Raw genomic sequence first — 26,384 nt, forward strand, 5'->3', positions numbered from 1 at the left:
GATTCAGAGGAAAAATCCTCTGTACCTTACGGTTCAAAAGTTATTAGCATAAACATGAGTGAAACTTTGGACAAGTGGTGGCGCTAGAGAGTTCGAGTTAGAGACCCCAAGCTTGCTCTGGTTAGTGTTGAGACTGTCCTCTATCAGTGTGCCAATTTCACAACTCCCCAAGCGGTTATTTATCCTGCCTGTTATTGACACAAAAGCAGGATAATAATAATAATAATAAAAAACCGCCAACATATACAATAGGTGACATTCTTCTGACTTCTTGTTCTTCCAGCCTTTTTTCCAGATTTTGTATTTCAGCCTGTTGTTCTGCTAAATATTTTTCTTTTCTTTTATTCTCTTCTTCATGTAGGTTCTTCTGCTCCTCCAGTATTCTCTGCATCTCTGTTCGCACATTGTCATCTGTTTCTTTCTTGATCTCCTCTTCTCTCTTTCTGAATTCTTCCTCCCTTTTTTTCTGTTCATTCTGAATCTCTTGTTTTTCTCTCTCATGTTCTTTCTCAATTTGCTTTATTTCTGATTTTATTCTCTTGATCTCTTCTTCTTTCTCTTTCAGTATTCTCTCTCGTTCTTCTCTGATGTCCTTCTCCGCCTGCTGGAACATCTCATTGGTGTAGAAACGCCCTCCATTTGCTGCCACCATACGGTCAATCTTCTCCAGAAGCTCAGAAACCTGCGTCTGATCTTCAGTCTCTTTGTTATTGAAAACATGGTATCTCTTTTCACACTGCTGAATGAGGTACTGTAAACTATCATTCTCTTCAATAAATTGTTCAATTGTTGTTCCTCTCAGATCATCTCCTCTGGTGAAAAGCACCATGGTGTACTTTCTAGATTGATCACCAAACATTTTCTGGATCATCTTCACTGTATCTTTCTCCTCTTGAGTGAATGGTCTCAGTGGAATCACCAGCAGAAACACATGTGGACCAGGAACCACCATTGAGACGCACTTCTCAATCTCTTTTTTGGTCTCAACATTATCAACTCCAGTATCAAACAGGCCTGGAGTGTCGACCACAGTTATCTGTCTTCTGTTGAACTCAGAGGTTTCTTTCAAACTCTCTCTGGTCACTGAGCGTGAAGACATCAATGATTTAAAAGCCTCTCTTCCCAGTATGGTGTTTCCAGTTGAACTTTTCCCAACACCCGTCTTTCCCAGCAGCACAATCCTCACATCATCACTGTGTGTTACACCTGCTGACAGCAAAAGCAAAACAGTTAATGATATCCTTAAAAGTAATTGCACAACAAAACATCTATACCAGTGTTACGTCTCCCTAATCATTTGGCATCCAGGGATTTTAGGAGATAACACAAAACCATTAATGAATAAAATATATTAAGCCAAAACACTTTTCCCTGCTATGGAGGTGCGGAATAATTAAGGAATAGACAGAGGCAAAACTGAGACCGAGTTCTGCATTTAGTAGAAAAATCATTCAATATTACAGAGCTCTCAATAATAATAATAATAATAATGATATAAACCGAAAACCCAACATACCTTCAAACCCAACAAATATCTCTTTACAGATTATGTACAAATAATGAATTAAAGACAACAAAAGTGAGGGACAAGAGCGGTGCTAAAGAAAAGAAAATAATAAAACAATCACTCTAACTAGCACCAATCAAAACTAAACTAAACAAAAGAAAGTAACATCTTCAGCGTGGAACGCCACTAACTGCGCTGACTCACAAACATAAATACAAAAATTGGCATCTGCTCCTAAACTAGTGTGTTTAGACAACTTTACCCTGCGTGTAATAAGATGTAAGTCACGTGACATGCTGAGCTGGTCCCATCACTATGTGTCGAAGCAGGACTTAAATTCGGAAAAACCGAGAGTCGAGTCAGTTTAACCGCAGTTAAATGGCCAATGAACAGTAAAGTTTCGCAAGAGAAAACTCAAACACACAATAACTCAAATTCAGAAGATAACAACAAAACAGGGAGCAAACACAAAAATAAACGTGGGAGAGCAAACAAATGAAAAGCGAACGCTCCTCCCGAAGAGTGATAAATAAACAGCATTGCCTGCTCTTACACTCCTTGGTAGTCAAATGTTACCAAAAACCTTAAGTGTAACTTTTTATTAATTAAATAAATGAACTGTATTTTAGTTCAGTAATATTTAGTTAATATTTTGAGGAGATTTTGTGCTAAATATTATTTGCAATAATTATGATCCATGTATGAGCATTTAAAATATAATATTTTCTAATTTATTTATTACAATTAATTTTATTACAATTAATGTAGTATTCAAGATTAAAATAGTAAAAAAATATATTTTTAAATTCCAATGCAAAGAGGCAAATTAGAAGCATTTGGTGACCAGAAAAATAACATTCATATACTTCACAATTACAAAAACAGGCAATTTTTTATTTTATTTTAATGTTATAGAGATTAATGTCTAAAAATAAATTCAAAAACAAAATGTATGGGGGGAAAAACTATTTTAGGGAGTGCAAATGGCTAGTGAGTGCTCAATAAATGCTCCTCTGCACCATCTATTGGTTGTAATTTTGATTTTATGCATTTCAGTTTGTCAAATGGCTTCAATACATGTAGATGTGCTTGTGATTTGAGGACGGCTGCTGCAGCAGCAACATGTATAGGGTCAGGAATGAAAGAAAACATGTAGGACTGCCACGGTGTAAAATTTGATGGCATCATCAGGGGTTTCCATACCTTGGCTTTTGCTGAATTGATAGCTCTGGTCTTTTTCAGTCGTAACATCAGTGTAATAGTCCTTTAAGCCATGATGAAACATGATGAAGACCAGCGAAAGAACACAAATGAGCCCGAAACACGCTGCCAAATATTGAACTCTTCCTGACAAACAGGGAGAAAACACAGGTATCCATTAAGAACAATCCACTCATTAAGATAATCATCATTTGTAAGCAACTGATATGGCCTTTTAAAGAGTGCTCTTTTGAATGCTCTATAACAACAATGACTGGAAATTAATATATTGTACACTCTAAAAAAAGATGGTTCTTTAAAGGTTCTTTACATGTAGTAACGGTTCTAATTAGAACCACAGCGTCCTGAAGAACCTTTTAAATGCTGAAATGGTTCTATGTGTTTGATTTCAGGGTTTTTTATTCCCATTTTTTTTCAAATCTGTAACTGTCAAAGTACCTCATCACTGAGTTTCTGGAGTTCAATGATCCATTTACACAGACTGTCAGCACACTCTCAACAGGTAAATGATTTCTTTCTTAACTTTAAATACAAATTTTTAATTTTAAAATTGTAACTGGTTTCCAAACAAACGTTATTTTCTTTTTTTGTTTTTGGGTCACATGTAAGTGTGAGTAGCTCTACTAGGCTATGGAAACGTCTCTCCTCTTCTCCACTAAGTAAGTAACAGAGACAATGAATTTATAATACATAGCCTACTGTTAGATTCTTTTAACTACTTGGGTTTATGTATAAACATACCCAGTCAAAAAAATATAATAACCTCATCATCTGCAGAGAGAAACTGCGACTCGGTCACAACAAAAATACACATAATGATAAATTTAAAGCATCACAGAGGATTGTGAAAATACAATATTTCACTGGAACTTGGTCTTCATTTCACTATTTTCTATTTCTATTTTGTTTTACGTCTTTAAGTATTTATTTATGTTCAGTGTCCATTGTTATTTTAGTGGTAAAAACAAGTTTCCACTTTCCCATTTTGTCCCTTGTTTCTTGGCCAGGTGTTGATGCAATAATCCGACGCATGCAAAGTAGCATGAATCCAGAAAGACTTGAAGTTCCAAACAATAACTGAAGTTTATTAAACCAAAATTAGCTTGAATTGCAACATAAAACAAACAAACAACTTGGATTTCAAAGAGAAGAGTAAAATGGAGCGAAGAAACAGGAGACAACAAAGACCTGGAGAAAGAACTCATCTCCACAGCTAAAGATCTGATTCGGTTAATTCGTCAATATGAGCGTATAAATAAACGATTAATGAAATGGGTGAAACAATTAATTGAAGTTAATAATTTTAATTTAGAAATTAGGATTTTGGCAGGCAAGATTGACCTTCTGAATCTGAAAGTTAACTGACATCCTGTCAAGACGGCAGACAGGGCATCCTGTCAAAGTGACATAACAGGTGTCGCTATCTTGGTTAACAAATGCTGATATGTATATGTATATGTTTGACCTGCTTACGTTTTTCCAAAAGGTGTTACTATTAAGAAATATAAAATGTGCAGCTGTAAGTATAATAAAAGTCAGGCTTCCTGTGTTTCTGTTCAGGTAATCAACAATGATTTCAATCGTTTCAATCGCACCGATAGAGGATCAGATGTCGATAGCAGCATCGGGGGATGGTCAATCGTCCTCTGAGGATGAAGATTCGGCAGGGCAGCCCCCCTCGGGTGTCGCAGCCGCCGCCAAATCGAACCCAGAGTTGACAGCCGTGATTTCCCAGGCCACCGCAAGCATCGGGCTGGAGACGTGCACATCTCCCAGTCCCGAGCGCTTGTGGAGGGATGATTGGTTCCTCGGCACGGCCCTATGGGCGACGGAAGTCACAGCGCGGTCCACACTCGTGGCTCAAGAGCACCATCTATGGCTCAGCCTTGCTGAGAGGAGCGATGTCGACAAAGTGCGCTTTCTCGACGCTCTTGTCTCCCAGGCTGGACTGTTTGGCAACACTGTCGAGGACTGTGCCCAGCAGTTCTCGGCAATACAGAAGCAGACTGAGGCCATCCAACACATCTTGCCCCGGCGTGATACACCATCTGCCACCGCTCCGCCGCAGGGCAAGTCCCAGTCTGCTCGTTGCTGTGGGTGCCCTCCTGGGTCTTCCAGAGCTGCTCCGCCCTGCGCTGAATCATCACCTAGGCCGGTGCGTCGAACTTCTCGCGGGAGCGTGGCACCCCCTGTGTTCCAGCTGGCCCCAATATCGTCCTGGGAGGCGATAAAGCGGCCCTGACACAGGCAACCCGGAGATGTGGGAAGCTGCTCGATCTCAGGAGATGGCGAGGACAGCGCCGCTCCTTCCCTTCATCCCACCGTCGGCCGCAATCCCTCCGCCTGCTCGTCACCGAGGGCACCCTCCTGCTGCCTCCACCTCCGCTCCGGCTCGGCCTCAGCAGCAGCCTTCACACCGGCCACAGCGTGGAGCTGGCAGCAGGAAAGCGGTGCAGCCTGTCTCCGCCCCTGCCAAGCCCGGAAAGCCCGGAGCTTTTGGATTCTGCTCTTCAGGAGATGGTGACCACACCATTCCTTCCCCCGGAGGAGGGCCGGGTGTAAAATCTTTTGTTTCCTTTTTGTTCTGTTCCAAAGCCTCAAAAAAAATAAAAATAAAAAAGAGCAGTTTCCTTTTTCTCCGGGTCTCAAGAGGGCGAGGATTGCGGTGCACGACGTGCAGCCTCGACACCCCCGTCCCCCTCTCCTTTCACCAGCGGGCAGCAGGGCCCGGCTCATAGACGCCATGCCTCATCACGCACCCCCTGCCCAACCGTGGAGCCAGATAAGTGTCGCAACACGCACTCAGAACCCACTCCGGGACGCACTGCCTTCCAGGTCGGGTCCCTGTGCTCCACTTCGCTGCCCCACTGCAGGTACGTTGGTGGTTCCCCTAGTCCCGCTTGCTCGGTCTCTGGGGGCCTGGCTAGCGCTTCCCAGACCGTCTCGCTGGCTCACGAGAACCATCAGACTCAGCTATGCGATTCAGTTCGCCCGGCGCCCTCCCAAGTTCAGGGAAATTCGCTTCACCTCTATGCTGAATATAGATGCTCCTGTCTTGCGTGCAGAGATCGCGGTCCTGCTGGCGAAGGACGCAATACAGCCGATCCCTCCAGCCGAGATGAGGTCAAGGTTTCACAGCCCTTACTTCATCATACCCAAGAAAGGCGGTGGGTTACGACCAATCTTGGACCTGCGTGTTCTGAACTGGGCCCTTCACAAGCTCCCGTTGAGGATGTTGACGCAGAAACACATCTTACAATGCATCCATCCTTTCGATTGGTTCGCAGCGATCGACCTGAAGGACGGGCTTCGGGTCAACTGGGAAAAGAGCAAACTCTCCCCTGTGCAGAGGATCTCTTTTCTCGGTATGGAGTTGGACTGGTTGGACTTGAATGGAGGTTGCTTCGCACCGTTCATGTCCCAGGTGAGCTCAATCGTGCAGCTGACGAGCTCTCACGTCAGCCTGCCCTTACGGGAGAATGGCGACTCCATCCCGAGACGGTCCAGCTGATTTGGAGACGCTTCGGGGACAATCCGGTGGACCTGTTTGCCTTCCCGGACACGTCCCATCGCCAGCTGTTTTACTCCCTGTCCGAGGGGATCCTCTGCACGGATGCACTGGCACACAGCTGGCCTCGGGGCCTACACAAATATGCGTTTCCCCCAGTGAACCTTCTCGCACAGACTCTGTGCAAGGTCAGGGAGGACGAGGAGCAGGTCCTCTTAGTGGTACCATACTGGCCCAATCGGACTTGGTTCCCAGACCTGATGTTCCTCGCGACAGCCCCTCTCAGAGAGGGGGCACCCTCTGGCACCCGTGTCCAGACCTGTGGAATCTCCACGTATGGTCCCTGGATGGGATGCGGAGGTTCTATGTGGGCTACCTTCAGTGGTAGCGAACACCATCACTTCAGCTAGAGCCCCGTCTACAAGACACGCTTATAGGCTGAAGTGGAACCTGTTCATCGATTGATGTTCTTCCCGATCATGGTCGTGCCCTCTTTTCTGCAAGAAGGGTTGGAGCGAAGGCTGTCTCCCTCCACCTTCAAAGTGTATGTTGCCGCTATTGCCGCACATCACGATGCAGTAGACGGCAAGTCTGTGAGGAAGCACGACTTGGTCATCAGGTCCCTCAGAGGGGCAAGGAGGTTAAATCCTCCGCGTCCTCATCTGGCGCCCTCTTGAGATCTCCCCTCGGTCCCGGCGGCCTTGAAGCAGGAGCCCTTCGAGCCTCTGCACTCAGTAGAGCTTAAGTTTCTGTCGTTAAAGTCAGTGCTCCTCACTGCATTGGCCTTGGTCAAGAGGGTAGGGGATCTGCAGGCAATTTCGGTCAACGATTCGTGCCTAGAATTCGGCCTGGATATGTGCCCAAAGTTCCCACCACACCTCTTAGGGATCGGGTGGTGAACTTACAAGCGCTGCCCCGGGAGGAGGCAGACCCAGCCACTGCTCTGCTCTGTTCCGTCCGCGCCATGCGCGTTTCCGTGGACCGCACGCTGAGCTTCAGGACCTCAGACCAGCTCTTTGTCTGCTTCGAAGGACAGCAGAAGGGAAAGGCTGTCTCAAAACAGAGACTTGCCCACTGGATAGTGGAGGCTATAGTCTTGGCATACCAGCCCCAGCGATTACCGTGCCCCCTCGGGGTAAGAGCACACTCTACGAGAGGTATGGCATCTTCTTGAGCATTGGCACGGGGCGCCTCGATAGCAGACATCTGTAGAGCTGCCGGCTGGGTGACACCTAACACGTTTGCGAGATTCTATAATCTCCGTGTAGAGCCTGTGTCTCCCGTGTACTCGCCTCAGGTGGCCAGTAACACCGGACCCCCTCTCTGTCGATAACGCTTGCTGCGCCATTCCCCTCTATGGACCGGATAAGTGCTCTTTAACTGCTTCTCAGTTCAGTTCCCCTTGGCGAATCCTGTTGAAGTTCCTCCCGCACCCTCGGCAGTCAGGCGTGGCAGAGCGCCAGACCCCAGTTCCAGCACTCGTGTGTATGCTAGGTGCCCGTGTGTAGTGATTCCCCTGTGAGTGATCCCAAACGTGTATTCTTCCACGGTACGGCTCCCCTCACGGTGAGCCCGTGTCTTTCCCTGGCAGAGACCTTCTGCTGTGTTTTGATCTCACCCCAGGCTGGCTGAGTCTACCTCAGAGACTTCCATATGTAGTACTGCCCTTGGCCAGTCCATATGTGTAATCTCCACACGGTACCTCCTTTATGCAGGATGTGGCTTCCGTAGCGTTTCCTGACTTAGGTATGCTTTCCCAGTGTTACCCACTGTACGGAACAGCAGTGAATGCATCTCTGCCTAAGCCCTATCCTATCTTCTGTCCCAACTGGTGTGGGGGGACTTGCCGGCTTCCGCAGGGCACTGGAGGGGGTCAGCAATAGTGGCGTTTTCATAGCGATCCCATTTGCGTCAGTCACTCTGACGTAACGTTGAATGTGACTGACTGAAAGGGAACGTTACGTCCCGTTGCCACAGTTGCTGTACCACCGCTGTATGGCCGGGGCACACAGTCTCGGCTCCTCAGCGAGAAACTGATGTGCGTTTGCACGCGCTCTCCTTTTATAATCGCACTGTGGGGCAGGGTGCGCGATGCAAAACACGCACACCAACTGTCATTGGCTTGTTCTGTTAACACTCGAAGGGATTGGGCTCTCGGGCGAGATCCCATTTGCGTAACGTCTCCGTTCCCTCCTTCAGGGAATGAGGGTTACCTACGTAACCGAGACGTTTTCATGCATCAAGCACACACATTTCTACTTCAGTTATGAGCTTCATCAGGTAAATGTATGGCTTCAAAAGTTCACCATCAAATCTGAGGAACCATATTGAGGGAGCAAAGTTGCATTTTCCCCCCAAAAAGTTAATTCATTATTCTTTCTGTTTTGATAGAGCCATTAGCTGTGTATTATATAGGCTATAGATAAAATCAGTGATGAGAATTTAAATAGAATTAATATTTTTCTTGGAATTATTTTTTATTAATTAAATGTTACAAATCTCCAAAAAAGTGTTTAAATGAACATTGTATGTTAAATTAATTGTAATTCATGTTTAGTGATGTTCTTATCAGGTAGTGGATAAGTTGTATTTATAATATGTCATTATATGACGCATTGAGTAGGAATTAGGTCAGTCAGTGAAGATTTTTTAAATCTTAATAATTACATGATTTGCTCATTAATGAATCTAATTAGTTGCAAATAATTATCAATATTTGCTGAGGAAAAAAAAAAAAAAAAACTCTAAATGCCCCAAATAAACAATTAAAAGATTAATTATCATTTTTGACAGTGACAAAAAAAAAGTGTCCTTTCAAAAGGTTAATGTTATATGTTTTTATTCTGTCTTGATTCTTCATTAATTCAACACATTCTTGTATTCTATCTGGAATATGTTTCTAGCCTTCTATCTTGATCTTCAAAAGGATAGTTCACCCAAATGTCGTCCCAGATGTTTGACTTTTTTTCCTCAGATGAACACAAGCAAAGATTTTTATAACGCAAGGTGACAGGACCACTTGAGAAACTACACAAAGTGAACACTGCATTTAAATATTAGTATTTGTATGATTATACACACATATGTATGTGTGTGTGTGTGTGTCTGTTTGTTCTGTTTATTGAATGCAATTTAAATTATTCATATAATTATTTACAGGTGAAAGAATATGACATCTGAATGTATTTTGCATGAAAATGCACTACTTAGATAAAAATGCATTTTTCTCAGTTTTTTGTCCAAAATGTTGTATTTTTGATGGTACCCACCTGCATTCAAATGGTCATAAAACATGAACACATGAAGATAGAATAAAATAGTTTTTTTGTTTAAAAGCAGAGACTTGGTTCTTTATTTTGATATATAATATGTTCTTATATTCATAGCAGAAAATATTCTGAGGGCCGTCAAAGTTAGGTGAAAATCATCAAAAACGCTGGCGGTGGCTGGCAACTTTTTTTAAAAACGCTGGCGGTGAAAGAGTTAATATTACTCAGGGCTCTACAGTGCGACCATTTCAGTTGCATTTGAGACTGAAAAATGGGCTACTGCATGCGACTATGAAAAAAATATTTAGGAGAAATGTGCGACAGACCCAATCAGCATATTTGAGTTTGCGCTGAAGGAGCTTCAAAGGTTTCTAACGTACTCACAACGTGTTTGGCTGCGTTAAGTAATGTAGCCTATCACTTACAGACGTATCCACTCATAACAAACAACGCGAAGACAGACTGTAAATCAGATTCACTGTGCAGTGTAAGGAGCTGATTATAATAGAGTTTTGTGAGATGCAAACTAAGATGAGAGACAGCTTTTAACGATTATTAAGGGAGTTTGCAAATGTGATTGATTTAATACAACAGTTCATTAAACAAGAAGTTAATATTAATTTAAGTGACTTATATTTTCTGACTATAACAGTATTGCCTTATTTTGCTCTATTTCGCCAACGAAAATAGTTTCCGACAAAGTAACAGCTGAGCCGCTGCACATCTCCATTCAAACAGCGGTGTTTTGTTTATGCATGAGCTGCGTTTTTAAACGAATTTAGTGTCAATAAAGACAGTCATGTACTTCGTTACTGAATGAATCAGCCGTTCAAACGAATCAAATAAATGAATGATTCAGTGATAAAATCAGTGACATGCCGCCACCTGCTGGCAGTTTTAGTTTAATTTTTAAAGTGTATTTCCTCTTATTTAAATAATTTACTATTTCTATATTCAAACATTTATATTTAAAACATTAACCTCAACATGAATTTATGAATTTAATTGCACTCTCAGCCTCATTAAACATTTGAAAATACACCTACAAGCCACTTGTGTGTTCTTCTGTGCCACCTCTGTAGTACAAGTTTATTCCTTAAATACTGATTTCATTTGATTGATAACTTATTGTTATTCTACTTTTTATTCTGTTGTTTTAATTAGAAATGTTAAAAAGCTTATACATTTTTGAACTGATAAGTAAAAGATGACATACTTTTAATAAAGTTAGAAAAATGCCATTACAAAGGTAAAAACTAAATTCCCTGTAAATCACTTTAAGGAGTCAAATATCACCTCGTAATGGGAAGGTTAATTTTTTATCAGAATTTTTAATTATTGATTAAAAGGTGCTCCTAAATTTTTAACCGTGCTCCTAAAAACTCCATCAGTTGATCTGTAAATTATTGCAGATTTGGGCAACATTTAACCTCTTAACTGTGTCACTGTCCGCTCTGTGGGACGCCTACGTTTACTTCACTATTTTACAATTAAATCCTAATCTAATCATGACAAACTATATATCGCTGGAAATGTCTAAGACTCCTAAATATATATTTTACAACTTTTTTTGTAAAAAAAATTATGTAGGAAAAGTAATAGATTAATTTATGACAAGAGTCCACCTGAAAAATCTACATCATAACAGGAGTTCTGACCTTTGTCACAGAAAGTCTCCTTAGTTGCCTTTTTCTCTATCACGCTTTAGAAATCATAAGAAATGATATATCAGTTGAAAACTTAAAATCTCAAAATTCATCCTTTGAAACCCATTTTAAAATCAGACATTGCATTACCATGGAAATGGTACATCAAAATCATGTTAAAAAATATTTTCATTCATGAATTATAAAAATGTAAGTTTGGATAGTGCACTATAATGTCTATGTTCAAAGCTGTGACAGTTAAGGGGTTAATGCACTATCTTTGGCTCTTAAAGTCACATATGTAGAACAGTTTTTGTTACCCAGACAGACAAGTAGTATTTTATTAATTTATGTCTGACAACAGAAACAGAAAATATTTAAATTAAGCACTGACAGCATATTTCCACACAAATGTAGGGTTTATGATAAATAATCGAAATGAAGAGGAAAGCAGTCAACATCCACCTTCTTCAGCAAAAGGTCTGTAAATTCTGAGAACATTTAGAGCTTCATTTACTGCAACAGTCAGTGTACCAATTGTTTTGATGAAGTGATGGGTTAAACATCTATGCTTCTTGTTTACTTTTACTCTCTTTTGAAATGAATTTGCACTCCAGATAAATATGAGGGTACTTGCAGCTGAATTGCAGAGCGACTTTTTTTCTATTTTGCTCTATACAGAATTTTTATATTTTGCTCTGTATAGTAATAGCCTACTGAACTTTATATGCTCCCAGAATGAATGGTAACACCAAAAAGTATTGTCTGCCATTAGATTTAGGCATGCAACACTTTTTTTGTATTGTGCCACCCTAACATTTTATACTGGCCCCTTTTGGCCACCCTATAAAAAAAATCCTGGAGGCGCCACTGCCCTACTGTGACCCAACAGTGGATGTAAAGAACTGATGGATGGATAATTTACTATAGCGACACCTAGAGTTGGGCAGATATCTGTGCACTTACTAATCGTTTTATTAAAAGTTCTCACCTGCTTGAGATGAATGTTTTTCTTCTGTTGTCTGTTGTTTCTTCTGGCTCGTTTTCAAGCTGTTTTCCTGTTTTTTGACTTCATTTTCTTCTCCCATTCTTTCATGCGAGAATGTCAGAGATCTATCTAATGAGTTCATTCCTTGTAGTACCGTTTCTTCATATACATGAGTTGTTTTCTTTCTTAGTTGAAATTCTTCTGGTTCAGACAAAGTTGCTCCTTCTTCCATTGCTCTGTTCATTTCAAAAGTCTCCTGCATTGCTTGCTCTTGTCTCCCTTTCTCTTGCTCTTTTTTTCTGCAGTTTTCTTCTTGTTTTTTCTTTTCTTTTGTCTCAATCTTGTTATCGAAATGCTGCTCATCATTCTGTTTGATGAATTCATGGATCTTCTTTAAAAGATGTTTGATTTGAGTTTGAATAACTTCATTTTTATGGTTGATCACATGATATTGTTCTCTACATTTACAGACTAGGTCCTGAAATTTTTCACTAAGTTTCCATTTTTTCCATTTTTTCCCTGTCATTTGTTCTCTCCCAATGAAAAGCACCATGACAAAATTAAAAGCTTGAACTCCAAAGATCTCCTCAATTTCCGCAAAAATGTTCCTCTCATCCTTTTCAAAGGTCTCCAGGTTGATGACGAGCAGGAACACATGAGGACCAGGATCAGAGAGATCCAGACTCTTCATCATCTGCTCCTGCAGTTCTTCATCCGTCAGATGAGTGTTGAAGAATCCTGGAGTGTCCATGATGGAGATGTTTCTGTCTTCTACTCTTCCTCTCTGTATCTCACTCTCTCTAGTTCTGCTCTCTTTAAATGCCTCTCGACCCAGTATTGTGTTTCCTATTGAACTCTTTCCAGCTCCAGAAACTCCCAGCAGAACAATCCTCAGATCCTGTGAATTACCTGTCAAACACTTCATGTCATTAGCTGCAGCTCTTCATGATTTGTAAATGCTTCTATTTATAATATAATTATAATATAACTGTTTCATCCCCAGTTAAAAACGTTGTCCCAGTCTCCTGCTTCTGTGAATCATGTACAATTTCATGCTATCATTTGGCATTCTGTGTCAAAATATATCATTATATATCACCTATATCATTTTTGAATGTACATGTCTTTTATTGAATGTTCATGTGTTTTTAAATATGTGAGTAAATATATGGTCAACTGGGCAACTACATGTCCAAGAGGGCACTGTTTCTTTTTATTTGTACAGCATACACTACAGTGTAAAAAGTGGTAACCTGAAATTGTAAAGGTTTTCTTCTACTTGATTTAACATTTAACTAATTTTTGTTGATGGAACCTCCATATAGTTAATTTATTGATTGGATCCCGTTTCAGTTTTTTTTTTTTCTTTTATAAAATTCTCTCCATTGTTCGTAATGGTTGTAATGGTGACAGGTATAGGATATTGGATGTTCTTTTAAATACATTGGATAAATCAATTGGATAAACAGTTTAAATTTAGTTTACTAAAAATAAAAATAATAAATTACAGTGTAAAGTATTATATTAGGTAATTTAATTGACACTAACCTTCATACTCAGATGCCATTATGTCTCACGTAGTTTGTTTTTGTCGGTCTCTCTGTCTTTGACTGTAGAATCTAGAAACGTGAAACAAATTGTGAAACTTGAACCTTGCCCATTTCCCCTCATAGTGGAAAATTACCATGTAACCTTGGAAGACCTAAAAGTGAAATGATCTTGGTCCCCACTTCAGATCACAGAAGGCAAAAGTTAATCGTGAGAGCAGTGCAACAGCCTGGCTTGCAACAGGAAGCATTATGACTGACAGTTACTCAACAACAGTAGTTGACATTTATACCTTTAAGGGGTAATGAACTGAGAAACCAAAATTCCCTTGATCTTTTGACATATAATAGGTCATTGTACTACATCCTGTAAGTTTCAGAACTCAAAACTGTCTTGTTAGTCTAAAATCAGCTTGTATTGAAGGCAGTCTGCCAAACGACAGCTTGTGGAATGCTCTACTCTATGATGTAATAGTGTGGATAAACACTGCCTCCACAGAAGAAGATCAACGCCTGCTTCGACATCACTGCCTGTTTAGCCCCTCCCACCAATTCTACATCACTGCCTGTTTAGCCCCTCCCACCGATTCTACATCACTGCCTGTTTAGCCCCTCCCACCGATTCTACTGTCAGTCCTGTCTTCCTGTGTTTTCCCCTCCTCTCCTGCCCATATTTGGTTGTTCCTGTCCTCGTTTAGTGTCATGAGTTCATTAGTCTCCTTCCGTGTTTGATTGTTCCCCACCTGTTTCAGTTCTCCTCGTTTGATTCCCAGTGTTTATAAGCCCTGTGTTTCCCTGCCTCTGTGTGCGATCTTAAACGTCATGTCGTGAGTTCCTGTGACCCCCGTGTGTTTATCATTAAATATTGTTTCAAGAACTCCTCGTCTCGTCGTTTCCCTGGCTCCAGAGAGGGTTGTGACATCTACATTGATAGGCTTGTTTGAGATGCGCCTCGCCTGAAATGTAGGGAGAGCAGGCGGCTGCAGTGAGGGGAGGAGTTAAATAAGCGCAGTCAAGATGGACAGTTCTGACCTCTCGAAGTGGAACAGATACAACGAGATCAAAGGCAGATATCGCGTTATTCTCACTCATGCGCTGTGCTGCTGTTAAACATGATATGATTTCAGTTCTGTTGCTTTTATATGAATATAAATATGATGAACAAGACACTGAAAGTGCTTGCTATTTAATTCCATATGAAAGGCATATTTATCATCCATTTTTATTTTAATTCAAACATGTATTTTAGATTTTTATAGAAAATATGAGAACAATCACATATCTCACAGAGAGATCGCACTGTCATAGTGTTTGGGAATATTCATGCACAATTTAAATACATAATAGCATGAAATCAGATTAAAAAAATAAAACATTTTAGAAGAGAACGCAGCATCACGGTTGTCTGAACCAATGAGCATTAAGCTGTGTCGTCAGTCAGTCGTTTCCCATCATGCTTTTGGTCAGCGCAGTCGGTGGAGAGCAATCCGACACAGCCGCCTCGCCGTCGCGAGAGTTTTTTGGCACACGTCAGCATGACATCAGAGCAAGGCGGACGTAACTCGGACAATATATTTTATTTTTAAGAAACATATAGAACATTTTGGAACGGTAAACATGTCAAGCTAAATAATTAAAATTGAATTCTTCTTAATTAAATTAAGTGCAGTCACTTAAGTGAGCCTAAACCTGCAGCTCAATAATCAAAACAATTTCTATAAAACAATTAAATAAAAAATATCAATAACAAAAAATTAATTTAAAAAGCAGTCATTAAACCTGCAGCTCAACAAGGTTTTTGTAGACATGCTTACTTTCTACACATTCATCTTTCAGTCCAAGTTATGATGCAGGAATGTTCACCTTTCCCGGATTAAGTTTGGAGCGGTGAGGTACGAGGATATATGCACATAAACATAAGGAGAGAGAGAGAGCGCGAGTGTGTTACACACACTCACACACACACACACACACACACACGGTCTCTCTCCGTACAACACTCTTAACAGTGGCAAAGTTTGTTTTTTTAAATGCCCTGATTTTGAACAGATGTAAACAATGGCAGGAGGCTTAAATATATAGACGTAATAACAGCTAAATTTAATTATTGTACTAAATCGCAGAAACGTAGTACTTTAGTCTGATATTCCCCGCTCTGTGAAGTAACATGAGGGAGGAAACTAGTTGACGTTAGCTAGTTAATTAGCCATGTTATCTGCCTTGGTAGCAAGCCAAATAGTATTTATTTCAACACTGAAACAACCGGCAGATGGGTCTCTGTCTTGATCGAGGGTGAAAGAGAGAGAAATGAAGATGACACAGATAGTTTATGTACAACCTGAAGTATTTATTTAGCGATCGGCGCTATAATGTAACTGTATGGAACATCCTTGTGTACTGAACATGATTAGTCTACGTTACTGGAAAAATTTCCATACGGCAGGTGTTTTTCGACAGGGGAACAAGATCCAGTGATTCATCTCCTTCGGCCATCATCCTACACACAGGTGACTCTCACTGACCGCTGTCCGGAGGAGGAGGGGTCGTGTGACTCGTTACGCTCTTCACTCACAACTGAGGGAGTCCTGCACTTTCAGTCTTTGACGACATGTAAAAAACTGTGCATACGGCAGGAACGGTATAACAGAAAACTTTAGTGGTTTTGAAACCGTGACTTTTCCAAACCGCGGTATACCGTGTAGCCTGTAAGGTTTAAATCATTGCCTTTTAAATATACACAAATAATAGAATGTGTATGATGCATTATTTTAGTTGAAGCTCTGATTTCTGAGAGATGCACGGAGATGCAACAGCAATGCGGTGTTTGCTTTGCGCTCTTTTCATTCATAAAGTTAAAGCACGCTACAGATCTCTGTGCACTAGAAGAACATCTAGGCATAAAAACAGTTTTTTCCCCCATGCCATCTCCAGCCTAAACAACTAACACAGGAATCATTACCTGTGTTCTGTAATTCATTCTCCATCTCTAATTATTGCCTCTCTCTCAAGTACTATATAAATACATACGCACATTTTCTATACAGCTGTATATATAGAGTAAATAATGCACAAACCTGTACATAAATCTTCTGTTCCAGATTCATACACATTATTATTATTTATTGTTAAGTCTTATTTAAATGTTTCTGTTCTCATGTCAGATATGCATGCATGTATGTACCAAGAGCTTCTTAAAAATCACAACAAATTCCTCGTTTGCGCACACTTGGCGAATAAAGCTGATTCTGATTCCGAAAAGCTGTCGATCACAGCTGCCAATCACCCGTTTTTATTGCATCACATAACTAACTAAAATCAATCTTATTAAAAAAAAAAAAAAAAAAACACGAATGCCTGAACACACGATAAAAATGAACACGAACACACAATAACGCATGATAAAAAAGTCAGAAATCAACAAGGGATTGTGTCAAAAATGTTACCAAAACATTAATACAGATGCCCACGAAGTTCAAGATATCATTTCAAAAACGTAAACTCTAAGACATACTGGGATGTTTCAACCCATGTTTGTATAATTATTGATTGAAAATAAGACATTTCTAAGACAATGTGGATCTTTCGGAATTTGAGGATAGTCTGGTCTTACTCTGCTCTTAACCCCTCAAGTCTTGGTTTAGGTGGTCGACTACAACACTAAAACATACCAAGTGAAAAGTATTCTAATTATTGTTATCAACAATATATGTGAAAATATCGATTTTCATTTTGTCAGTATAGCACATCCCTAATTTACAGTAGCTTATTTTTTTATTTTATTTCTTAAGGTCTTAAATGTGACTTTAAAAATGTGCAGCAATCCTGGATTGTCAGTCTCTCCAAAAATACTCAAAAAAAAAAAATACGATGTTTTTTCTTGGAAATACATCTGGAAAAACGCGGTCGTCTTATATTCAGGGTCTAGACTTTGACATGACAATAATACACCCACAACAATAGGTGGCGCCAAAAACGCATAAAACGAGTGTGCCATGAAATATGTAATGTAATGTGCAATGTGTAAAGATCGCGAGTGAAAACAAATGAAAAAGAACAGCTTACAGCAGCATGATCGTGACTGTCATGTTAGTCTGATGGGACCAAACTTCCTCTGTAAGTGATTTTAAACAGTACCCAGATTTGAAGACTACAATAAGATTTCACTTCTATTGATAATACGATTTTGGTAGGCTACTATGAGATGGATAGTCTAAATGTTATATAATTCAGATGGGCTACCTGTTATTTTTATGGTATATCAAAAAGTGTATATTTTTCAATGTCATTGTTGGTACATTTTACTGGTATTTACCATACTTTCAAAAGAAAAATTAAAATAGGAAAAATATGCAATATGAAAATAATTTCAGAAAAAATGTGTTTTACAGAGAGAGAAAAAAAACAAGATTTGGTTTTCAAAAAGCCTTTTTCCAAAAGGTACATCTGGAAAAAGGGGGGTCGTCTTATATTCGGGTCAATATGGTAAATAAAAAATAAAAAAAACTCTGTACAAAAATAAAGTTATTTATTTTGAAAGTTCTTTCAGTTCACTAACACCTGCACTCACGTGCTATTCACAGGTACAAAAGAATGTAATGCTGCGTCCCAATTCGCATACTATCCGTCCTAAATAGTATTCGAAAATAGAATTAGTGTATGTCCCAAATCATAGTACGTTTAAAAAAGTATGCCAAAGATTCCCGGATGGTCTGCTACTTCCGGCTAGAATTCGAAGTGCAGATCGATGCACGCTCTAACGGCTAATATTGCCCACAACACATTGCGCGGTGGACGAGGAATCGATCAGAACTACAAACACGCATAAAACGTGTTAAAAAACTACAAACATGGCGGATATGCGAGACCAATGGACAGGTAGAGAAAGTGATTTGAGTGATAAATAATCAATGTCTAACCTGATTAAAAAATATTAATTTAATGTTATCCACGTTATATTTCATCTGCAGCAACATTGTGAACTTTTATAATGATACGTTTGGTCATTAACTTTTAAATGCATCATTATGCAAACACATGAGCAGAGTTCTGGGCGTGAAAGACCCGCGATGTGCTTCTTTATTTCTCTCCAGTAGGGTAGGAAATCAAATGAAAGGAAATGTGGATGATGTTAACTGTGATAAAATGATTAACAGGGACGTTTAAACAGTGACAGGATGCACGTAACTAAGCAACAGAGCGTCCGTTAAAGCAGCAGCTATGACTAAGTAGTATGTCCCAAAGCCTGCCTACTATTCTGCTACATACTCAAAAGTATGTACTTTTTCTTCACAAAAAGAGTACATACTTTTAGGGCATAATATAAGTAGGCGAATTGGGACGCAGCAACTATCTCGGTCTGGCACAGTTCATGGATCACTCGAAAACACAAAAGACTCTCAAAAATGCATGCAGTCAGAAAGAAGACCACAATACAACAGCGTTCTGAATGAAACTCACGGCTCTCGTGCTCTCAGCCAGTCTCCAACACTCTGCAATCAACCGAACTTCTGCTTCAACTGTCTCTTGATTAGCACTGCAGTAACAGTTAGTGATGTGCCGTTCTCCACTGAGGCGAAGCTAGTACTAGAAAACGAAATAGGTGTGTTCGACTATGGCGTACTGTCGGGTCCATTAATATTACGCTGTTACATGCACTCGTCTCACTGAACGTGACGTTTACGTCTGCCACATCAAAGTTATTCTGCCTGAAAGTGATGTCTGCGTCTGCTGCAAGGGTTTCCAGCACTTTCCATACAATTATTCATGCTTTATTATTCATATTCATTCTCTTTTATTGTTTTACTCCTCCTCAATTTTGTACAGTTAGCTATTAAGTGCTTATGTATGCTATAGCTTATTCCAAATTGTAAATACTAATTTGTACAAATGATATTAAAATTTCTGTATGCCATTGTACAAAAAGACATCAAATAAAAATACGTTAAAATAATAAATATTTTGGAGTGGCAAAGAGTTTCAGACTTTCTGTTTTTTTTTTTTTACCATTAGCATGTATGAATATGATATTTTATCCAAGAATAAAACAAAGTTGACAACATTTAAAAAAGATAATTTAAATCACATTAAAGAAAATATATCCTGCAAAACAAATGGAGGAATTGTTTACATTTTTACTGATAACCAACTGTGAATATCAAACCAGAATTTAGAAGTAACATCTCAGTAAAATAATAGATAATCAAGTGTTTCAGGAAAATAATAAAAAATTAAAAAAAACACATGGGTCCACTTAAAATTTAAATATTTTCTGCATAAAATCACTAACAGGGTAAATCCTAAACATAATTCTGTAATGTGTCTCCTTAACCTTTGGAGCAACTGTATGATAAAAGGTAAAATATTTATCTCTTACTGAGGGATCAACATCTCTCAGAAAATAGCGCTGATAATCTCCTGTAGCTATACGTTTAAATTCTTTATAAATTAGTTTGTTAATATACACTTATTATGGAAGAGATCTATATTAGCCTCTATATTTCCCCTTCTCCCAAAACAGCTTATACAGCTGTTATTAAAACAGTTCAGTTTTGTAAGTAATGAAAAAATAATTATGTTTAGAAAAACGTTTGGAGAATTTTTTGTTCGTTAAATGTAAGGTTATTTATTTTTTTACATTAAAGACAAAGCGGCCAGCGGCAGACAGTAAGATGATAAAAGCCTATGTTTGATCAATGTAGCCTTCTCAAATCATCAGGACTAGCCTAAAATAAAATCTATAAAACAGTTCAAGCATATCACAATGGTACTTGTTTAAATGTTTAACGTATATAAATGTGCGCTATTAGACGCATATCAGCAGTTTGTGCGGAGAGTGGAAGCTGAAGCTCTGCAGGACATGGAGGCGCCGGCACGATCACTTGCTTTTTTTTTCTTACAGTAGAAACAGCTTAAATATGACATACTTTTTGTTCATAAAGGTAAGAGTAATACATCATTCGTATTCACAATATCAACAAAACATTTTGCTTTTATGAAATAAATAGGAAAACAGAGGATGCGCTATCTGCTGGAGCGCTTCACAATGTTGAATCGAAACTCAGCGAATTGATTCACAGAAAGCTTTAAATTACTACTTTAAAACGAAGTAATTCAAATCGAAAGCAAAAACTCGTTCATTAGTAATCCTTAAAGATGCATTTCTCCCTAAAGGCGGTCTAATGAGGAGATGACCAGTCATTTTAATAAGGAAAAGCCTAAAACAGGCTCGATTTTTATTTTATAGGCTAATTGTGTACAATTAAAGAATAAAACACAAAAAATAATGGCATAGCCTATGTACAACTTTGTCCTACTATAGCTGCTTATATTTTCTGATTTTTATGTTGAGCTGTCCTGAATACCTTAAAGGTTTGATAACAGCCCCAAATGTCTTATTATTCTAATTCAATTTATTGATTAAATATAAGAATTTGACGCAGAAGATAATGCACACTTCTAGAAAAAAGGCTTTATAAAAGTAAAAATGCCCATAAAGGGTAAAAATAACTTTTGTTGGACAATTTTAATTTCGATCACTGCTGTGAACTGACCACGCAGAACATGAAGAATAATATCAAAAACATTTGGAGTCAGCTGTCAACGGCAGCCCTGCAGCGCAACGCACTCAAAAAAATATAGTTTGATTATCGTTATGGAAAATCCGAGATATCATTTTTGTCTATATCGCACACCCCTATATTTAATTCTTCTTTGCTTGTTTGGTACACATAATTCACTGATCATCGTAAAATAAGCTTTTATCTTAGAAATAGGTTTTCTCAACGACATGAGGACACGAAAAAAATAGGTGAATCATATTTATGTAAGAATTTATTTATTTAGGCTATTTATTAATTGAAGGGGCGGAGTCTGGTTTCATTTCAATTTAAAATAATGGTTTTCTATTTTAATATACTTATTTCTGTGATGCAAAGCATCATACTCCAGTTTTCAGTGTCACATGATCCTTCAATGTACTGTCAACGGAAACAATTGTGCTCCTTAAAGTTTTTCTGTGATATTTTTATTATATCACAGAAATAAATGGCAAAGGCTTTAACTAGTGAAAAATTTCATTGAAGGGTTTTCATTTTTCCTGTTTTAAACTGATTATATTAAAAACAAATAGAAATGTGTGTGGGCAAAAATAATTTAAAGTCAGCAACTAATGTGAGGAATTTCATGTTTATTGTGTTAGACTTCATTTTACTCCTTTAAATTGAAATATAGTTACTAATATAGATTCACAGTTATCTTTGTGTTTTTATATTTTGCTAGAGATTGTTTGAGCACATAATGTTTTGTGATGTATTTATTGTTTTCAATATATAATTTTACATATTCTAAAAGTCATATAATGTAAATTAATTGATATAATATAATTGTTTTGTTTCCAGTTTCCTTTTTCTTTCTGCCTGCCAGCAAATATATATGTTTGTGAAGACGCCTATTTTAAATCACGTGCTGTCTTATAAAAATGCATCGCTTATCTGTTATCTTTTAACATTATCCGGTTTTCTTTACAACCACGTGATCTCAGATCTCAGAATTTACCCAGTAGCCCCTCACTGCAGAACAAAAGATCCAGGGGGCGGAGTTGGATCCACATCCAGGGGGTGGAGATTGGTAGGTTTAGGGGTGGAGATGGGTAGGTTTAGGGGTGGGGATGGGTGGGTTTATGGATCAGGGGGTGGAGACGGGTAGGTTTAGGTCTATGTAAGGTGGGAGGAGTTGGATCTAGATCCAACTCCACCCCCTGGACCTTGTGTTCTGCAGTGAGGACCATCTCGAATTTACAAGAAACCACCGAAATAGGCGTGTTCGACTGTTTCCGGTTGTGGTTAGAAAGGAGGTGCAAACAGAGACGCGTATGTATACAAGTACAGGTCTCTGCAGTGCATGAACGCAAGGGCATCGTTTTCATTGCATGATTTAGAAACAGTTGGAGGCTAATATAAAATATATTTATTTTATGTTATCTCATGTTTCGCTCTGAACATCAGTTTGGATTCATGGAGTAAAAGTTGTAGGTTTTATTTTGAAAGATAAAATTGGATTATTTTAAACATCTTTGCTTTACATTAAAACCTATAGCCTTTAGCTTAACTGAGTGAAATCATTTCATTTTCATTCATAGTGTTGCTATTATCTATCTTCAATTAAAATATGGGCAATTAAACATGTAAATATTCACATGCTTGTAAGTCGTAGAATTGATAGAAAAACAAACTTTTATTTTGGAAGTTTGTAATGAGTTTTGAGAGCGTTTCTGTGTGTATTTGCTGATAGTTTTCTCAAATTAAATGCAGAAAGAGCTACCTCTCCACCTGTAGCTGGTGTGTGGTGGGCGCACTGGCGCCGTTGTGCTGTGGCTGCCGTCGCATCATCCAGATGGATGCTGCACACTGCTGGTGGCTGAGGAGAGACCCCCTCATGTGATTGTGAAGTGCTTTAGGTGTACAGCAATACACAATAAAGCACTATATAAATGCCTCATTTCATTTCATTAGATTAAATGGATGCACACTTCATATTTCTTTTTGTGGTTTAATAATCACGGATACTAGTCCATAACCTGATTTGAATTTGAGCAATTGTGCAGCACTATTTTTGATTTATTAATGTGTAAATCATACACTGTAAAAAATTTCAAGCCATTTCAACTAATTATTATTTAGTAACTAGTTCCACAGAAATTTTATGTTCAGTCAATTTCTGTCTTCAAAGTGTTGCCTGAATTATTATTTTTTTAGTTGGCTCAGCTTTTACTGAACTAGCTTTATAGTCCATTCAACTGAAATGTTTTAATTGGCCAAACATTTAGAAAACTACAGCAAATTGTGTCAATTTGTAACCATTTACTCCATGTGTTTCATATGTTACCTTAACTAAGATTTATTATTTGGGCATCATAAGAAATTGCTGTGTAACTAGTTATTATATTTCATACTGAGTTTAAGAAAATTATTAACTGGTGTCTATCAATCACTAAAACCCACACATTACAATACATACAAGCCTTTATTTAATAACAATCTGCATTTATAACATTTGTCATACAGTCTAAACATGCAGACTTAAAGGGATAGTTCACCCAAAAAATGAAAATGTGCTGTTTTTTGACTCAACCTCAGGCCATCCAAGATGTAGTTAACTTTTTTCTTCAATTGAACAGTAAAGGAGATTTTTAATGTGAAAACATTGTCTATGGCAATTCATAAACTGCACGTCTCTGGCTGCCGACTTTTGAGAGTCAAATAAACATGTACAGAAAAGACCAAATTACCAAATGCTCCTGAGGACACATTGAGGTCTTATGAAGCTAAACAATCAAAAACTGGCAACCACAGACGTGCAGTGTATGAATCGCCAAGGATCACCATTTCAGATAAAAATCTTTACTGTTTTTTACTTTACTTGGATGGCCTGAGGGTCAGTAAAATAACAGCAAATTTCCATTTTTGGGTGAACTATCCCTTTAAAGTGCACCAGTTTTCAAACATTACATTTGTAATACAGCTGCAAAATGTATTTTAAATATTTGTTTAATTAACTTTAAAAAAGACATGTTAAACAAAATGTTTGCAAACAAACATTTACAAATATTATTACTGTTCACAATTACATCTTTAAAACGAGGCAGAAGTCAGAAAAAATAAATGAACCAGGTGTTACAGTTCAACTGAACTGAGTCAAGTACAGTCCAGTCTCTGTATTTATATACAGTAGGGCTTTTTACAATAAACTACAGATTGTGTCAAAGCAGCTTTACAGTATTAAACAGAAAAATCGTGTGTCGAAGGAACCAAAACTCCATCATTCTTCTCTGGCCAGACGAAACCAGCAGTTTAATTGCAGACTGCAGCAAAGTCAGATTGTGCAGAGGACTGGTCTGGTTCCTGTGATCTTGTCCTGATGGCCGTCTAGGTGACGAGGTCTTCGGAGGGGATCTAGGTGTCCTGGTCTCCACTGACATTCAGGGCTTTAGGTCATCTCTAGGTGCTGATCCACTATCTGGACAGCATACGGACTGGATCCGGGTGACTGCAGTGACCATCTGATCTGGATACAGACTGGATCTGGGTGGCTATGGTGACCTTGGAATAAGAATGAGACAGTCTAATATTAGCATAGATGCCACTGAGAACAATAAATCACATTTTAATTGTAGTAAAAACTCTATAAACTTTTACACATATTAGTCTTAGTGTTGAAAGTAGACACACTATGTAGTTGCAGTGGAGTGGTCTGGACACGTGCCAGTGTTTGGCGCCTGGGGAGAGCTGACTGGCCAGCATATGAAAACTTGCAATGATGAGAAAGCACCAGTGAAACCTTTGGCCACACCCTGATGGAGAAAGAAAATGGCAATTTATCTCAAAAAATGAAATGATGCCTTTTAAATCATTTAACATGTAATATCAGTTAATTAAATTTGTGATGAAACAGAAGTTGCAAGCAATTTATTTATTTATTTTTGGCACTAAAAAATCTCAATCCATCGCACAACACAGGGAGCATTGATGTTGACTGTGTTCATTTGTTGCCAGGATTTGTAACAGAACATGCACATTTCATATTATAAGTCTACCTTAAACAGCATAAAAATAATATCAAAATATGCCTGCCTGTTGTTGATAAATACCAGTGGTGACGTTTTACAAATTGATTGAAGAACCTGGATTTTATGTTTCTAAATGAAACATGGCTTGAAGGCAGCTGCAGTGCAACAGTCCTCAATGAAACAGCCCTCCTAACTTTAACTTTACAAGTGTCTGCAGGACTGTTAGGAGAGGTGGAGGTGTAGCTGCTCTATTTAAAGATGTTTATCAATGCAAGCAAGTGTCATTTGGTCAGTATTTGTCTTTTGAATACCTAGGTATTGTGCTGAAAGGTGCTCCACGCATTCTGTTTATCATTATTTACAGGCCTCCAAAATACTCTCCAGCCTGTTATCAATGATTTCCTCAGAGTTTGACTGTTTTACTATTGCAGGGGATTTTAATATTCACATAGATAATGCAGAAATCAAAGCTGCAAAAGAAATTATTACTGTTTTAAACACTTTTGATCTGATCCAGCATGTGCATGAACCCACACACAATCGTGGACACACTCTAGATTTACTCATCAGTAGAGGTCTAAACATTTCATCCATTGTTGTTAAGGATGTAGCACTATCTGATCACTTCTGTATTTTCTTTGATATATTGATCTCTGTTACCACTGAATCTAGATCTGTCTCTGTCAGAAAGAGATGCATTAATGAGAACACTAGTGCGCTATTTATGAAGGCTATATCTTTAACACCAAGCATTTCTGCAGACTCTGATCTTCTCCTGGATTCTTTTAACTCAAAAGTTAAGAATGTTATTGATGATATTGCTCCGACAAGGGTCTGCAAGAAGAATGGCAGACAAAAATCACCATGGAGAAAATCAACAGCAGTTCAGAGTATGAAAAGACAATGCAGAAAAGCTGAGCAGATGTGGCGGAAGATGAAACTTGAAATTCACTATAGCATCTATAAAGACAGCCTTCATGCTTTCAATGTGGAACTAGCCACAGCTAGACAGACCTTCTTCTCAAACCTTCCCAAACGTATAAAAACATTGTACATTTTACCAGGAGCGGGAGAAAAGAGTTTGTCATGTTAGAAAAAGTTATCACAAGGGGGGAAACAATATATATTTTAATAG

General features: G+C 38.7%; 1 protein-coding gene across 3 annotated transcripts; it reads right to left on the minus strand.

The window, feature by feature from the left end:
* Positions 1-173: 173 nt before the first annotated feature.
* LOC131533643 (GTPase IMAP family member 8-like) lies at positions 174-19,440 on the minus strand. 3 transcript variants are annotated; one of them, XM_058766003.1, is made up of 5 exons: positions 19,144-19,440; positions 13,688-13,758; positions 12,143-13,048; positions 2,711-2,854; positions 174-1,209 (listed from the first exon to the last, which is right to left on the minus strand). In XM_058766003.1, exons 2-5 carry the CDS (start codon positions 13,704-13,706, stop codon positions 176-178), a joined length of 2,103 nt encoding a protein of 700 aa, XP_058621986.1. In that variant the 5' UTR covers positions 13,707-13,758; positions 19,144-19,440; the 3' UTR covers positions 174-175. The 3 variants fall into 3 exon arrangements, with proteins under 3 accessions (XP_058621986.1, XP_058621988.1, XP_058621987.1); XM_058766005.1 differs by having other exon boundaries at positions 174-1,206; positions 19,144-19,424; XM_058766004.1 differs by lacking the exon at positions 19,144-19,440 and having other exon boundaries at positions 13,688-13,891.
* Between the last annotated feature and the right edge of the window lie 6,944 nt (positions 19,441-26,384).

The sequence above is a fragment of the Onychostoma macrolepis genome, chromosome 24 (genome assembly GCF_012432095.1).
Source record: "Onychostoma macrolepis isolate SWU-2019 chromosome 24, ASM1243209v1, whole genome shotgun sequence".
NCBI lineage: Eukaryota > Metazoa > Chordata > Actinopteri > Cypriniformes > Cyprinidae > Onychostoma > Onychostoma macrolepis.

What these genes read in the sequence shown, in the direction of transcription:
- LOC131533643 (XM_058766003.1), bottom strand. An exon ending in AAAACATTCATCTCAAGCAG is followed by an intron (nt 2,855 to 12,142) that starts GTGAGAACTTTT and finishes CCTGTTTGTCAG; the next exon opens with GAAGAGTTCAATATTTGGCA. An exon ending in TCAATTCAGCAAAAGCCAAG is followed by an intron (nt 1,210 to 2,710) that starts GTATGGAAACCC and finishes TTTTGCTGTCAG; the next exon opens with CAGGTGTAACACACAGTGAT.